General features: G+C 41.1%; 2 protein-coding genes and 1 non-coding gene across 6 annotated transcripts in view; 1 reads left to right on the top strand and 2 right to left on the bottom strand.

Moving 5' to 3' along the window:
- The window catches only part of AAMDC (adipogenesis associated Mth938 domain containing), a 33,407-nt gene extending 18,270 nt beyond the window's left edge, over positions 1-15,137 (bottom strand). The window contains exons 1-2 of one of the 3 annotated variants that reach the window (XM_049713622.1): positions 15,004-15,137; positions 6,509-6,658 (exon numbers count right to left, since the gene is read on the bottom strand). In XM_049713622.1, the coding sequence (XP_049569579.1) occupies positions 6,509-6,640 (132 nt within the window). In that variant the 5' untranslated portion in view covers positions 6,641-6,658; positions 15,004-15,137. Of the gene's footprint in view, positions 1-6,508; positions 6,663-14,945 lie in introns of those variants that run through there. The other 2 variants (XM_004279832.4, XM_049713623.1) reach the window with 2 other exon arrangements.
- On the bottom strand, positions 12,602-12,708 carry LOC117196591 (U6 spliceosomal RNA). Its single transcript, XR_004476857.1, has one exon. It is a non-coding gene; the product is annotated as a U6 spliceosomal RNA (small nuclear RNA).
- Positions 15,138-15,259: 122 nt separating the features above from the next.
- The window catches only part of RSF1 (remodeling and spacing factor 1), a 171,814-nt gene continuing 169,966 nt past the window's right edge, over positions 15,260-17,107 (top strand). For both annotated transcript variants that reach the window (XM_033405799.2, XM_004279831.3), the window contains exon 1: positions 15,260-15,667. In XM_033405799.2, the coding sequence (XP_033261690.1) occupies positions 15,481-15,667 (187 nt within the window). In that variant the 5' untranslated portion in view covers positions 15,260-15,480. The remainder of the gene's footprint in view (positions 15,668-17,107) is intronic.

The following is a 17,107-nucleotide window of genomic DNA, read 5'->3' as shown; positions in this document are numbered from 1 at the left end:
CATCTTTCCTAGTTCTTCTCTCTCCAACTAGTTCTAGAACACCTCCTCTTGTTTATTCTACTGACAAATGAAACTTAACAAGATGAAAACTAAACCTACAGCAAACTTTTCCTATTTTCCTGTTATCATCACTGGCAACTTCACAGTTTTGTAGTCTTTAGTGTTGAAGTTTATAAGAGGAATCATGATGTAGTAGAAAGGAACAGGGAAGAAAGTTAGAATCTGACCTGAATTTACTATTTGATTTCACATTTTTCTAGCTTTCTAGCTCTAAACTCTGTGCTTATTAAGTTTCCTTAAATACAGAATGAGGTTAAGGGTAATACTAACTCATGTAGTCTCATATGGGAAAAATATAATATATAGCGTTAAATCCATTTCTGAAGAAAAAATATCTCTCCAGTGTGGCACACTCATAAGTTGGTACTCCAATATATCTTAAACCCATAGTCTGGATCATCTTTGTCAGTCAAATCAATCTCCTGCTTAAGTATCTGAAGTGGCTATGTCTTATCTACTGAATAAAATGTAAACTGAGCTCTGCAGACACCCGACACCCTCAACTATACCACTGCCTATTCTTACACCACACTAGCTTTACTCTATGAAACAATCCAATGGAGTCATTTGGTTCACCAAGCATTATAGCTTCTTATTCCTCAGCCTGCTCTCATTCTGTCCCTTCTATATCTCAAAGCCCTCTCATTTCTTTTACCAATCCTTTCTTTTTATAAAGAAAGGTATATTCCTTTCTTTAAGATCCAGGTTGGTAGCTAACAAACAACTAGGTGTCTGAATCAAAACAATGAGTGCATGCAGTTCAAAACAAAGGCACCACAATGAGACCGGTAGGAGGGGTGGACACACGATATAATCAAATCCTGTACTCCCCGGGTGGGCAACCCACAAACCGGAGATTAATTATATTACAGAGGTTCTCGCACAGGAGTGAGAGTTCTGAGCCCCACTAAGGCCTTCCAGCCCAGGGGTCTGGCACCATGAAGAGGACTTGGCTTTGAAGGCTAGCAGGACTTGAACGCAGAAGCTCCTCAGGATTGATGGAAATAGAGACTTCACTCTTAAAGGGCATACACAAAATCTCATACACCCTGGGACCAAGGGTAAAAGCAGTAATTTGATAGAAGACTGGCCCAGACTTACCTGCTGGTCTTGGAGGGTCTCCTGGGGTGGGGGAGACCCTGGGGACATAGACAATGGTGGCAGAAACATCAGGGAGCATTCATCTGCATGAGCTCTCCTGGAGGCTGACACACCTTGGCACATCAAGACCCGGCAGAACGGAACAGGCTGTAGGCTTTACTGCTGGGATGCCTGAGGCCAAATAACAAACTGGATGGGAACATAGCCCCACCCATCAGCAGACAGGCTGCCTAAAGACTTCCTGAGCCCACAGCCACCTCTAGACAGCTTCTAGACACAGCCCTGCCCACCAGAGGGCCAAGACCCAGCTCAACCCACCAGTGGGCAGACATCAGAACTAAGAAAACTATAGTCCTGCAGCCTGCTGCAGGCTAGACACTACCCTGGGACCAGCCGGCCCCTGGCCCTTGGGTGACGAGAGGGGAGTGTAATCCTGGGATACATAGGATGTCTCCTACAGAGGACTACTTTTCCAAGGTGGAGAAACATAACTAACCTACCACATACATAAAAATACAAATAGCAATTTAGAAAAGATGAGGAGACAGAGGAATATGTTTCAGATGAAGGAACAAGATAAAACCCCAGAGGAAGAACTAAGTGACATGGAGATAGGCAATCTACCCACGAAAGAGTTCAGAGTCATGATCGTAAAGATGATCAAGGAACTCAGGAGGAGAATGGATGCACAGAGTGAGAAATTAGAAGTTTTTAACAAGGAATTAGAAAGTATAAAGAACAACCAAACAGAACTGACAAATACAATAACTGAAATGAAAAACACACTAGAAGGAATCAATAGTAGATTAAATGAAGCAGATGAATGGATCAGTGAGCTGGAATACAGAGTAGTGGAAATCACTACTGCCAAACAGAAAGAAGGAAAAAAAAATGAAAAGAAATGAGGACAGTTTGAGAGACCTCTGGGACAACATCAAATACACTAATATTCACATTATAGGGATCCCAGAAGAAGAGAGAAAGGGCCTGAAAAAACATTTGGAGAGAGAGTAGCTGAAACCTTCCCTAACCTGAGAAAGGAAATAATCACCAAAGTCTAGGAAGCGCAGAGTCCCATACAGGATTAACCCATAGAAGAACACACTAAGACATGTTGTAATCAAAATGACAAAAATTAAAGATAGAATATTAAAAACAACAAGGGAAAAGCAACAAATAACATACAAAGGAACTCCCGTAAGGCTATCAGCTGATCTTTCAGCAGAAACCCTGCAGGCCAGAAGGGAGTGGCACAATACACTTAAAGTGATGAAAGAGGAAAAACCTACAATCAAATAATACTCTACCCAACAAGGCTCTTGTTCAGATTTGACGGAGAAATCAAAAGCTTTACAGACAAGCAAAAGCTAAAAGAATTCAGCACCACCAAACCAGCTTTACGACAAATGCTAAAGGAACTTCTCTAGGCAGAAAAGAAAAGGCCACAACTAGGAACAAGAAAATTACGAAATGGAAAAGCTCACTGGTAAAGGCAAACATACAATAAAGGTAGGAAATCATCCAAACATATAGCTAGTAGGGAGGTTAAATGACAAAAGTAGTGAAATTATTTGTAACCACAATAAGTGGTTAAAGGATACACAAAACAATTAGATGTAAAATATAATATCAAAAAAAGTAATTGTGGGGCTTCCCTGGTGGTCCAGTGGTTAAGACTCTGTGCTTCCACCGCTGGGGGTGTGGGTTCAATCCCTAGTCAGCGAACTAAGATTCCACATGCTGTATGGCATGGCCAAAAAAATAAAAAGTAATTGTGAGGAAAAGAGAGTACAAATGCAGGTTATCTAAAATGCATTGGACATTAAGAGATCAGCAACTTAAGCATATATATATATATATATATATATATATATATATATACACACAGACTGCTACACAAAAGCCTCACTGTAAACAAAAATCTCTAATAGATATATGCACAAAAAAGAAAAAGGAATCCAAACATAACACTAAAGATAGTCATCAAGGACTTCCCTGGGGTGCAGTGGTTAAGAATCCACCTGCCAATGCAGGGGACACAGGTTCAAGCCCTGGTCTGGGAAGATCCCACATGCCACAGAGCAACAAAGCCCATGCGCCACAACTACCAAGCCTGCGCTCTAGAGCCTGCGAGCCACAACTACTGAGCCCACGTGCCACAACTACTGAAGCCTGTGTGCCTAGAGCCCGTGCTCCACAAGAGAAGCCACCACAGTGAGAAGCCCGTGCACTGCAACAAAGAGCAGCACCCGCTCACCGCAACTACAGAAAGCCTGTGTGCAGCAGCGAAGACCCAACACAGCCAAAAATAAATAAATAAATAAATAAATTTAAAAAAAAGATAGTCATCAAATTACAAGAGAAGAGAACAAAAGAAGAAAGGGGAAAAAAGACCTCATAAACAAATCCAAAACAATTAACAAAATGGCAATAGTAACATACCTATTGATAATTGCCTTAAATGTAAACAAACTAAATGCACAAACCAAAAGATATACACTGGCTGAATAGATACAGAACAGGACCTGTATATATGCTGCCTACAAGAGACTCATTTCAGATCTAGAGACACATACAGACTGAAAGCGAGGGGACAGTAGAAGATATTCCATGCAAATGGAAATCAAAACAAAGCCACAGTAGCAATATTTTTATCAGAGAAAGTAGACTTTAAAATGAAGATTGTTGTAAGAGATAAAGAAGGACATATGCATAATGATCAAAGGATCAATCGAAGAAGAAGATATAACAATTGTAAATACATAGGAACACCTCAATATATAAAGCAAATGTTAACAAACGTAAGAGGAGAAATTGACAGTAACACAATAACAGTGGGGGACTTTAACACACCCCACTATCCCATCCCCACTTCTGTGGTCACCTTGGAAAGCAACAACCTGGAATCACAGTGAAAACCACCAGCTTTGCAATCACCTAATGGATTAAAGCTCCTTCAAATGCCCATTCCCAGAGAACTGTCATTATTTGACCTGTCTGGTGGTTCCTTGGAAGGCCCCACTCATAGGCTCTCTTTATTTGATCTGACTTGGAGCTTGCCAGTGCAAACCATCTTTTATCCCAGAGAAGCTTGTCAAAAACAGTCGCAGACAATTGTTTAACAGTGCAGCTGCCTGAGGCAGTAGACAACAGGGCAAATGAGAGGTTCCAATAAACTAAAATGAAAAAAATAAGAAATGAGATGTTTATGGGGGCTTTGAAAAGCTCAGGTATGAACCTTGGTATTGAAAAAGCCAAACACATGTCCAGGATTGTGCACATGCTCAGGAAGGACATGAAAAGGCCCTAAGATCACAATTCTGGGTACCCTTGAGAGTCTGCATAAGCAAGGAGCAAGCAGAGTTTTAAACTGTCTGGCTAAGTATTGATTACATACCCCAAATTGCATACAGAGCCCCTTACCATAAAGTGGAACACCTATTGGTTTCAGGCATATAGGGAAACTTCTGTCATTGTTTCAGGAAACCATATCTAAAGAACTAAAGGAAAGTGTGAGAACAGTATCTAACCCAATAGAGAATAATAATAAAAAGATAGAAATTAGTTTTTAAAGGAAATCCTGGAGCTGAAAAGTACAATATTGAAATGAAAAGTTCACTAAAGGGGTACAATGGCAGGTAAGAATCAGCAAAACTGAAAGATAGGTAAATTGAGATGATCCAATCTGAGAAAACGGATAGAAAAATGAATGAAAACAATGAACAGAGCCTCAAGAGAACTGTGGGACACCGGAAACCCCTACAAAAAAAAAACCCCAAAAAACACACAACATACTCCCTAACAGTTTTCACAGAGGAGAAGGGATAGAAGGGGCAGAAAGAATATTTGAAGAAATAATGGGTGAAAACGTCCGAAATTTGATGATGAACAACAATCTACACATCTATGAAGCTCAATACATTCCAAGTAGGATAAACTCAAAGAGATCCACATGTAGATGTATCATAGTCAAATTGTCAAAAGTTAAATATAAAGAGAGAATTTTGAAAGCAGCAAGAGAGAAGTGACTTGTCAAATCCAAAGAAATCTTAATAACATTTGATTTCTCATTAGTAACCAGTTAATGCCAAAAAAAGTGGGATGACATTTTCAAAGTATTGAAAGAAAAAGACTGTCTATCACAAACTGTATATCCAGCAAAACTATCCTTCAGAATGGAAGGATCAACTTCCATCACTACTGGATGAAGAGCTCCATTACTTGCACCTAAGTGTAAATTATTAAAACAAACAAACCAACAAACATAACCTAAAAAAAATTTTTTTTAACCCCAATCATGCCAAGACTTTGGAAAAGGTTCAAAGAGGAAACAGCAAATAAGAAATACGTATTCAAGAAAAAATATAAATATTTGGTAGGAAAGGTGAAAATCTGTGATATTTCAAGAAAGACTGCTGCCTGCCTCCCTCCTCCTAGTTCAGTGAGGTGAGACTCCACTCCAGACTGCTGCAGCCAAGAACATAGGGCTATTTCTTCTCTCAGCTACCAGCTGTAAGGCTTTCTTCCTGGGAGAATCAGGACATCAATGTTTCTCATACTGCCTGCAGCTATCTATTGCTGAAGCTTAGTCCCAAGTGAGTGTGGTGGAGAGGTAGGGGGTTCCCTTCTTTTATCCAACCTCCACTCATGGAATGGAGACCCTATTTTGGGCATGGCACACTGAGAATACTTGAGGAGCTGCAATATAAGGGAAATGAAATTTCAAATCACAATGAGATAACATTTCACATCAACTAGGGTGGTATAATAAAAACAAAGCAAAACAAATAAGAGTTGATGAGGAAGGATTTAGAAAAATTGGATCCATCATACATTTCTAACATCTATAATGTAAAATGGTGCAGTTACTTTGGAAAACAGTCCGGCAGTTCCTCAAAAGGTGAAACATAGAGTTACCATATGACCCAGAATTTCCAATCCTAGGTATGTGCTTAAGAGAACTGAATGATTTTGTTTATATGAAACATCTAGAATAGGCACATCTATAGCAACAGAACGTAGTAGTTGCCAGGAGCTGGAGGGAGGGAAGAATGGGTAGTGACTGCTAATGGTTATGGGGTTTCCTTTGGGGTGATAAATATATTCTGGAGTTAGTAGTGGTAGCTATTGTACAAGGTTATGACAAAAAATCCATTGAATTGCATACTTTAAAACTCTAATGGTGAGTTTAATGGTATGTGTATTATATCGAGAGAGAGAGAGAATGAAAGAAATAGTTACTTTTTACTTGGAACTTTGTCATTATGGCTTAGGAGTTTGAAAATCACTTGGTCAGCCTCATGCAGTGTCAACCATATGCAGTGTCAACCATACACTAATAGCTTACCTCAGTTCCTGTTTCTCTCCAATCCCAAGCCCGACTTCCCCCTGGCCACACTTTGCAGTCCTTATAGATTTTAGTAGAGCCGTGTACTTTCATTTGCCCCCATGAGAGGGAAGCAATTTCAGGGGAAGACATAAGGAACTTAATTGAACTCTGAAATTAAAAGAAAAATACACTAAATCAGTTTTAAAGTAAGGTTGAAACAGCTCCAAAATACAGGAGCTATACTATAAACAGAATGTATTTCAAATTATAATGCTGTATACAAAATATAGTAAGCCCTGGTCCTCTATGAGTTAAGAAGCATCTTTCTCATTTATGTGGTTGTCACTTCTTCTCCAGAGGTCTAAAAAGTGAAATGTTTTTCTTGGGATCCTGAATCATCCAACCGTGGAAACTAGATACTACAATTACTTCTCAGACGCTGGAGGGAATTCTCTGGATTTTTTTTTGTTTTTGTGGCACGCGGGCCTCTCACCGCCGCGGCCTCTCCCGTTGCGGAACACAGGCTCCAGACGCACAGGCTCAGCCGCTCCGTGGCATGTGGGATTCTCCCGGACCGGGGCACGAACCCGTGTTCCCTGCATCGGCAGGCGGACTTTTAACCACTGCGCCACCAGGGAAGCCCCTCAGGATATTTTTGAGAGATAAAATTAAAGGTGGAGATTTACTTCAGCATGATGGAGTGAGGAAGTTGACAAATCCTTTCCCTAAAAGCAGGTATAAAGCTGGACAAAACTGTCAAAATAAAAATTTGGCACTCTGGAAATAATATTAAAGATATATTGCAAACTGAAAAACGCTTATTCATGAAAACCACTGAATTTCAGATAAGAACAGTAAGATGTTTTGTTGTTCTTGCCTGGAATTACTCCCATGCCCCTACAACAGTTCTGTTGGCACAGAGGTTCAACTTGATTGGGGCAGGGCATGAAAACCAACAGTCTTGCTGCTAAGGCAGAGGAGGCTCACTTGATTTAGAGCATTTTCAGTTAACCTGGTGATTTCAGTGGCAAGTAAATATGGGTGGCAGGTGGCTCTGCTTCCTTAATATTGTAAGCCTGTTTGGAACAAGCAATGGATTGTCAGAGTAGACAGGGATTTAAAAGGAATTCCCAAGAGGTGCTTGATAAGCTCTCTATCCAGAGTGGAGCAAAGGCTGTGAGCATATGCATCAAAGACAGGAATAGGCCTAAGTCATGGAAATGTTCTGGGCCAATGGAGCCTATAGAACATGCAAAGTGAAGAGGTGAGGGGGCTCAGAAGGACTCAGAAGAATGTAAGAGCCAGGGAAGAGATGAAAACATCTGAACATTGAATGTACTCCCCAGCACAGACACTGATCCATCAGTAGAGAGGGTTAAGTCTTACTGGCTTGAGGTGTTTGAACACAATCTTTGGCTGTACACTAAGACATATAGGCACAGAGGAGACCCCCTAGGAAGCCAAGCTTAAAAGTAAAAACAAGGGGAACTCCCTTACGGTCCAGTGATTAGGACTTGGCACTTTCACTTCTGGGACCAGGGTTCAATCCCTGGTTGGGGAGTTCCCACAAGCCATGTGGCACGGACGAAAAAAAAAAAAGAGAAAAAAAAAAAGCCCTTAATACAGATTTCAGTGGCCACACATTGCATGGGAGACAGAATCCACAGATTTAGTTTAGGCAAGTGACTAAACAGAAACAAATAAACTAAGAACAACAATGTAGGGGGAAAATCCAAATCCAGACTCTATAATACATTATCTAAAATACCCAGTTTTCAATAAAAAATTACAAGACATGCAAAGAAACAAAAAAATGTGACTCATACTCATCAACTGAAACAGTATCTGAGCACTCCCATATATTTGATTTAGCAAAGACTTCAAAGAAGCTACTCTAAATATGTTCAAAGAACTAAAGGAAACTATTCATAAAGAATCAAAATTATGATGAAACAGGGGACGGGCAAGTTAGGGGGATGGGATTAAGAGATACAAAATGCTCTACATAAAATAGATATGCAACAAGGATATACTGTATAGCACAGGAAATTATAGCCATTATCTTGTAACTTTTAGTAGAGTATAATTTGTAAAAATACTGAATCACTATGTTGTATACCTAAAACTAATATAATGTTGTAAATCAACTATACCTCAGGGACTTCCCTGGTGGTCCAGTGGTTAACAATCCACCTTCCAGTGCAGCGGACGCGGGTTCCATCCCTGGTCAGGGAACTAAGATCCCGCATGCCGCAGGGCAATGAAGCCCGTGTGCTGCAACTACAGAGCCTGCATGCCACAACTACAGAGGCTGTGTGCTGCAACTAAGACCCGACGCAGCCAAAAATAAATAAATAAATATTTAAAGAAAACTATACTTCAGTGTAAAAATTATGACAATGACTCAATGAATATAGAATCTCAATAGAGACATTTCAAAAAGGAATCAAATGGGAATTCTAGCATTGATAAGTACAATAGCTAAAAGGCGCTTGATTCAGGTTTCTCCAGAGAAACAGCACCAGTAGACTATATATATTAACAGATTTATTTCACAGAAGTGGCTCATGCAACTGTGGGGATTGGCTAGTGCAAAATGTGCAGGGCAGGCTGGCAGGCTGCTCTCAGGCAAGAGTTGTCATTTCAGTATTGACGTGTTATTTCTTCTTCCTCAAGGAAACCTCACTTTTCCTTTTGCAGCCTTTCAACTAATTGAATGAGGCCTTCCAAGAGTATTGAGGATAATCTTCTTTATTTAAAAGTCAACTAATTGTAGATGTAAACTAGGTCCACAAAACACCTTCATAGCAGCACCTAGATTAGTGTTTGATTGGATAATTGAGTGCTATAGCCCAGCCAAGCTGACACACAAAATTAACCATCACAGTCTACCCCTTGTTAATATGGTACCTATATACATGTCCTTAAACTGTATTTAATCTCCAAATAAAGACAATAACAAAGTGATATTTCTCCCTAATATTAATAACTACTAACCTATTTTTAAAATGTGTAATATAACAAAGGACATAAACACACTATCTTTGGTGCTATGGGAGGAAGACACAAATTTATAAAACATGATTCTTGTTGAGAAGTTAATATTACACTAGAGGAGAGAAGACATATGCAAATTACTAACAATTTTTTAAAGGTGACTTTTAAAAATTACAAGGTAACTTTTGAAAAGTGGTATAAGGAAATTGTAACGAACTGTTATGAGGGTTGAGAGAGACTTCTGTACTAGTCTGCTAGAGTTTCCATAGTAAAATAACAAAGACTGGGTAGCTTAAACAACAGAAATTTATTTTCTCATAGTCTGGAGACTGGAAGTCCAAGATCAAAGTGCCAGCAGGGCTGGTTTCTGGTGAGACCTCTGTTCCTGGCTTGCAGATGGATTCTTTCTTGCTTTGTCCCCACATGGCCTTTTCTCTGTTCATGAGCACTCTTGATGTCTTTTCCTTTTCTTATAAAGATACCAGTCCCATTAGAGCCCCAATCCTCACGGCCTCATTTAACTTTAGTTACCTCCTTAAAGGCTCTATTTCCAAATATAGTCCCATTGAGGATTAGGGCTTCAACATATGAATTTTGGGGAGGCACAGTTTGGTCCATAGTAGCTATCCTATGGCAGTACTACACAGTCTTGATTACTGTGGCTTTGTAGTCACTTTTGAAACCAGGAAGTGTGAGACCTTCAACTTTGTTCATCACTTAAAAAACCGTTTAGGATATCCTGGGTTCCTTGCACTTCCATATTAATATTAGGACCAACTTACACATTTCTACAAAAAAGCCAACATAATTTTTCTTTCAGTAAAAATAATTATTTCATCAGAGAAATTGGTTTCAGCCTTGCTCTTAAGAAATAAGAATAGACTGATGCATAAAAAAAAATTAAGAAAAAAATTAAGAAAAAAGATGGTAAGGCACTTCTAAAAGTGTTTCTTCAATGAATACAATTCTATTGCAACAGATAATTCAGTTATCATTAAGAGAAAGAGCCAGAAAATGGCTGGATTAAATCTTGTTTATTACTTCTTTTTATTGTCATATATTTTCCTATGAAACTATTTTGAAGACCACAGATTCCTACTTCTGTTGACATTTAACAGTTTTTTCACTACATATAACATATCCATATACTTCTAGAAGTATTTCTTGTAAAAGTGAGTTTTAAACAAACCTAAGTAAATTTGCTCATTACTAATTAGGAATTCCCAAACTGGCTCCACAATTGAATCCAGTTCACTTCAATATACATTTGCCAGGCTTACAATATCTGTAAAAAAAATTGTGTGACAAATGCAAAGATAATATGTTGGAGAGACAGAAATATGTATAAATTATTCCATTATACGGCAGACTGTTATCAATGTAATTTGACAAAATTGAAGGCTAAGCCATTAAATTTTAAAATCAAAGCATAATTACATTCAATTAAATGCAGAAATATCTTTTAGAGTTCAAGAGTTTTCACAAATGTATAAACTTGCTAGTCATGAAACAGAATGTATCTCGAAATTTCCCTTGTGCACCTTTCTAGTCAATCCCCTTCCAAGCTCAAAAGAAGCTTTTGATTTCTATTCCCATATATTAGCTAGACCTTCATATTGATGGGATTTTACAGTACCTACTCTTTTGTGTCTTTCTTCTTTCACTCAAAATGCTTTTGAGATTCACCTATGTTGTAATATATATCAAGTGTGTATCAGTCTGAGTAGTAGTCTGTTGAAAGACTATATCACAATTTATTTACCCATTCTTCTTCTGATGAGCATTTTGTTTCTTTTTGGTATTTTGAATAAACTAGTCACTAATTCTGAATGCAAAACTATTTTGTCTTTTCCCCTAAGAGAATGTGAAATGTGAACTATCTTAAGAAATTTCTTATTCATAAATAAAGACTGAGTGTAGGTAATTTACTGCTTATTTAAAGGCTTCTTTATGGAAGTAGCAATAAATCAATTACAGTTTTTTATTAAAGCTACTTATTTTTTCTATCTTTACCTTTTAGTTTGATATATATAATGCAATTATTTAACTACATAAATTGGGATTAAATTCTTGTAACCCACAAATTCTCTTAGCCCAAGGCAAGAAGAGATGGTGCTTATCATTTATTTTTTTTCCAAGAAAAGACTTAGTGAAGGTATGACCTAAACCTTGCTTTGTAGTACAACATCTCTCATCTTTTGGGTGGATATAACATTTGATGCCCAAGGACTTTGTTCTAATGCCGATCTTGATTACAAAAGCAGAAACTCTAACCTTATTTATCAGTCCCCGCTTTGAGTAACAGTGTCAGCACTGAGAAAAGAAAAAAATTATATAAAGCTTTTTTTTAGAAAGTTATATTTACAATCCCATGGGAGAGCAGGTGAGGTGCTGGAAAAGCTGAAAGCGAAGAGAGAGAAAGGAAAGAGGCAGGGGGGTAGTGTTCAGAAAACGATATAACTAAATCTTTCTTTTGGTTTGAAGGGTTTTTTTCCATCAAAATCCATTCACAAAGATATGATTTTATTTAATATTGTGTACCTGCCTTTCATTTAAGGTCAATTAAGTTATGATCTTATGAAGATTTTTTTATCTTTGCAAAACTGGTAAGTTCTGGGTCAAATTTTTCTTAAACTGGGGTCTTCGGGGCCCCAGGTATAGAGATATATATACTTGGGAGTTTGAGAGTTCTACCAATATATTTCAGTTTATTTATTTATTTTTTTAATTGAGGGATAGTTGATGAACAACATTATATAAGTTTCAGGTGTACAACACAGTGATTCACACTTTTAAAACACAATTTTTAAAGGTTATACTATATTTACATCCATTATATTGTAAAATATTGGCTATATTCCCTGGTATACAATATATGTTTTAGTTTAGTTCTGTTTCATTTCAGTGTTGTTTAACATATTTTACTACACATTAAATTAAGACTTCTCTTTTGCTATGATAATTCATCACATTTTCATAAAGTGAGACTTTTCTTTCTTTTTTTTTTAACTTTTTTTTTTTAAACATCTTTATTGGAGTATAATTGCTTTACAATAGTGTTAGTTTCTGCTTTATAACAAAGTGAATCAGATACACATACACATATATCCCCATAAAAATATGGAATGCTTCACGAATTTGCATGTCATCCTTGCGCAGGGGCCATGCTAATCTTCTCTGTATCATTCCAATTTTAATATATGTGCTGCCAAAACGAGCACTTTTTAAACTTTTCTATTGTGGCACAATATACATAACATAAATCTTACCATTTTAACCATTTTTAAGTGTGTAGCTCAATGGCATGAAGTACATTCATATTGCTGTATAGACTTTAATTACATCAGTATTTCTTAAACTGATATTTTCAAGAGCATTTGTAAATTTTATTTTTCTTTTTTATAAAATTAATTTTTATTGGCATATCTTTACAATGTTGTGTTAGTTTCTACTGTACAGCAAAATGAATCAGCTATACATATACATATATCCCCTCTTTTTTGGATTTCCTTTCCATTTAGGTCACCACAGTGCATTAAGTACAATTCCTGTGCTATACAGTATGTTCTCGTTAGTAATCTATTTTATACATAGTATCTATAGTGTATATGTGTCAATCCCAATCTCCCAATTCCTCCCCCTCCCAGTATTTGTAAATTTTAAAAGAACATTTTTTTCTTTTAAAAAGGGTTTGTAGGGACTTCCCTGGTGGTGCAGTGGTTAAGAATCCGCCTGCCAAAGTAGGGGACACAGGTTCGAGCCCTGGTCTGGGAAGACCCCACATGCCGTGGAGCAACTAAGCCCCAGCACCACAACTACTGAGCCTGCGTGCCACAACTACTGAAGCCCACATGCCTAGAGCCCATGCTCCACAGCAAAGAGAAGCCACAATAATCGCACTGCAACGAAGAGTAGCCGCTGCTCGCCACAACTAGACAAAGCCCGTGCACAGCAACAAATACCCAACACAGCCAAAAATAAATAAATAAAAATTTAAAATAAATAAATTAATAAAAAGGGTTTGTAATTTTTTTTTTTAAGTTTTTTGCTGCACCCCACTGGTATGTGGGATCTTAGTTCCCCGACCAGGGATCGAACCCTCACCTCCTGCATTGGAAGGCAGAGTCTTAACCATTGGACTGATGGGGAAGTCCCAAAAAGGGTTTGTATATTATTTGAGATTAAGAATCAGTATTCTAGGTAATAAAGTCCTCTTATAATATAGAATTTTTTTCTCTTGATAAACAAGTATTCTTTCTTTCTTTAGATAATAAGTCTGATATAGAACATTACAGTTTTTCCCTTTTTTACCTAGAAATGCAGAAGAAAATTCAATTTTTAATTGTGGTAATCATTTTTTCTGTTCCCAATATAATTACTTGCCTATATATTTCTTTATTTTCCTTTAATTATAAATGGTCCTATTTTAAATGGTTTATATTATACTTTGAAATTCTTTTTAGTAAGTAGATACTATATAAATTTTAAATGCGCACTGAAATTTTTGGCTCAAAGTAGTAAACTATCAATTACAAATAGCTGAACTCTAAGTTTTAGGAATTTTCTTCAATAGTAGCAACTAATATTTTTAAAGTATTTACAGTGTGCCAGGGCATTGTGCTAATCAATGTACTGTGAATTATCTAGTAAAATCCTATGTTGTAGGTACTATTATCACCCCGACTTTACAGAGGTTCAAAGAAATAAAAAATCTTCCGCAATGTCCTGAGGCGGTTCCGTTAGAAATCAAGTCTTGCTGAACTCCAAAGCTCAGGCTCTTAACCAAAATGCACATTGTATCCCAAGCCGCACATTCTACTTTGCATTACTGATGGTTTTTCCGAGATTCTTTGTGGGAGAATGCTCATTGCTTCTCCCAACGAAGCGGAACCCTGTCTTCTAACAAACTTTTTGCCCTTGCACAAAGTTTCCTACCATGTCCACCCTCAGTGCAGTCCTGGTCCACCCTCTGATCTTGGGCTGCTACAGAGCCTGGTCCCCAGATCTTCGTGCCTCAACAAAGCCCCTCCCCCTCACACGCTGGCAACCACAGCAGGGCCCTGTCCTCTCACACCTTGGTCCCTGTGAAGAGCCTGGTCCCTTTAGACCCTGATTTCCTAGCAGGGCCCCAACTCCGCAGACTAGTGATCCCGGCAGAGCCTCGTTCCATCAGGCCCTCGTCCCCCAGAGTTTTCAGACACTGCTTTCCAGCACAGGTGCAGTTCTTGTACCTTAGCAGTATCCCTCAGCAGACTTTCACCGAGACTTCTCCATACAAAGGTTCCAACCCAACCCCTAATTCAGGGCACCTCTCCACCTTTCCCTTCTCCACCTTTTTCTCAGAATCGTTTTTTTCCCCCCTATTCTGCTCTTTTGTTGCTTCTTATTCACTCTCCTCAACTTCCCCCACCATCTGGTGCCCCAGTTTCTGTCCCGGGAGTGCCCCCCCCAAACTTACCCAACGCCCTCTCTCCAAGGAGCAGCGATCTCGAACGGCTCCCTGCTTTACCTCTCACCTTTGCTCCCGAGGACCCGGCTAGGCGATTCCCCCCACGACTCGCGCGGCCCTGAAAAAGTCTTTTGGCCTGTTATCGAGTGCAGCTCCGCCCTCTTCAAGCCTATTGGTCACCGTTCCTAAAACTCCCGCCTCTCCAGCTTCCAGCCCGCCTCCCTGCCCCGCAGCCCTTGTTTTCATTCCCCTTGTCACACGAGGCAGTGGCGAACCCGAAGTGGGAGGAGCGAGGGAGGGGGGCGGAAAGAGAGCAGAAAGCGAAAGGCACGGGGCGCCTCTCTTTCCTACGTCTGACTAGGTTCTCGACTGCTCCGGGCCGCCGTTGTATTGTGGGATCGCTGCGCCGTGCCCGAGACGCTCGGATCCGCAGGGGCGCCCACTTGCTAGCGCCTCCTGTCGTCTGTAAGGTTGCCCTGCCATTCCTCGGCACCCCAACTCCCCCCACCCCCCTATCGCCTCCTCCTCCATCCTCCAGTTCAAAATGGCGGCGGCGGCGGCAGCGGCGGTGGCTATGGCTCCTCCGGGCTGCCCGGGTTCTTGCCCCAACTTCGCCGTAGTCTGCTCCTTCTTGGAGCGCTACGGGCCGCTGCTCGACCTGCCTGAGTTGCCGTTCCCCGAGCTGGAGCGGGTGTTGCAAGCTCCGCCGCCGGACGTCGGCAACGGAGAAGGTAAGCTAGGGGCCCGAACGCCCGGCGGGAAGCGGCCCTGGCATGCTCCTTCTCTCCGCTCTTCACAGACACCCCGGACCTCCGCGGCTCTGTCCTCCCGCTGGGGCGCAGTTCAGCCCGGCCGATCTTCTCCTCCCAGCCCCCGGGGTCTTGGGCAGTGGGGAGGCGGGGCGGAGGCCCCATAGAGCCACTCCGCCCGACGCCCAGCAGAGGTGGGGGCGTCGCGGGCTAGGTCTGGGCTGGGGGCGGGGAGGGGTCATTGTGCTGGTCGGCCGCCCCTGGGACTGCTATCCCGCGGCGGCGACCGGGCCCCCCAATCCTTCTCCCTCTCGGTGGCGGGGGAAGGGGAGCGCAGGTTCCGGCCAGCTTTGCGCTTTTCTCCTCTACTCCTCCCTCACTCCCTCCCCTCCTCCCACCATCCTCGCTACATCTCCGGGGAGGCTGGGCTCATCTTCTCGGGGCGCCCCTTTCTCTCCCTCCACCTGGGTGGGCGGGGGCAGCGGACACTTCATCTCTCCCTCCCTCTAGTGGGAACTCCCCCGAGAGAGTCGGCTCAGGTCTCTTTTCCTTTCCCCTCCAGGGCTGGTTTAACCCCCCAAACTCCTTCCTCTGAGTCCGGAGGTTTGCTCCTCCTCCTTAGGAGGGGGTCCTCCTCCATTCTCGCTTTGGGGGGTGAAGTCGGTTCAGCTTCTCCACTTTGGAGGGTAGAGGGTTAATTTCTCCTCCCCCATAGTTTTCCTCCTCCCCACCTCCCCCCAAATAATAGAAGAGCATCTCCTCACTTTTCCAGTCCCTTCCCCCTTCATCCTGGCATAAGGCTTAGGGGAAGAAGAAGTCGCCCTCCCATTTGCAGGGTAGGGTGGGGTGGTTAGTATGTAGGGTGGAGGAGGGGCTCAGACGGAGGGGAAACAGTTGAAGAAGGTGCTTGTTGCTCATGTTTCTCTCTCTGGTGCCGCCGGTCTATTATTGGTGTTCGCAAGTGGTGCTCCTTCCACATAAGGCCACCGCGCGGCTTCAGGGCGCATGCTCTGCCCGGCCCCATTGAAACTTCCTGCTGCTGCTGCGGCGGCGGCGGCTGGTGGTTCTTTTCGCTGGAGCATCTCCGCGCTGCGCCTGCTGCCTCCAGCCCTCATTGAGCGCATACACTCACTCCCTCCCTATTTATTCCCGATCCATGCCTCTGCTTTCTGGCACATTTCTTTTTTCAGAGAAGGGTTTTTTTGTTGTACTCTGAGCATTGCCTTTATCTGGGAACAGCCCTTGGCTGGAGAAGAAACGTTTCCAAATAGGTCTTTTCTTTTTCCCCCTTTTTGTCCGTATTAGGTGGCCACAGTGGACTGGGTATTGTGCAAAACAGATAGTTATTTCCTTTACAAGAAATCAGGACCGCTCTTTAATTCTCCATGGAAATGAAGAAGTTTCTGTTAACAGAATATATTT

Source organism: Orcinus orca, chromosome 8 (assembly GCF_937001465.1).
Source record: "Orcinus orca chromosome 8, mOrcOrc1.1, whole genome shotgun sequence".
Classification (NCBI taxonomy): domain Eukaryota; kingdom Metazoa; phylum Chordata; class Mammalia; order Artiodactyla; family Delphinidae; genus Orcinus; species Orcinus orca.
Note: the sequence above shows the minus strand (reverse complement) of the source record. Positions and strands in the feature narration are given on the sequence as shown.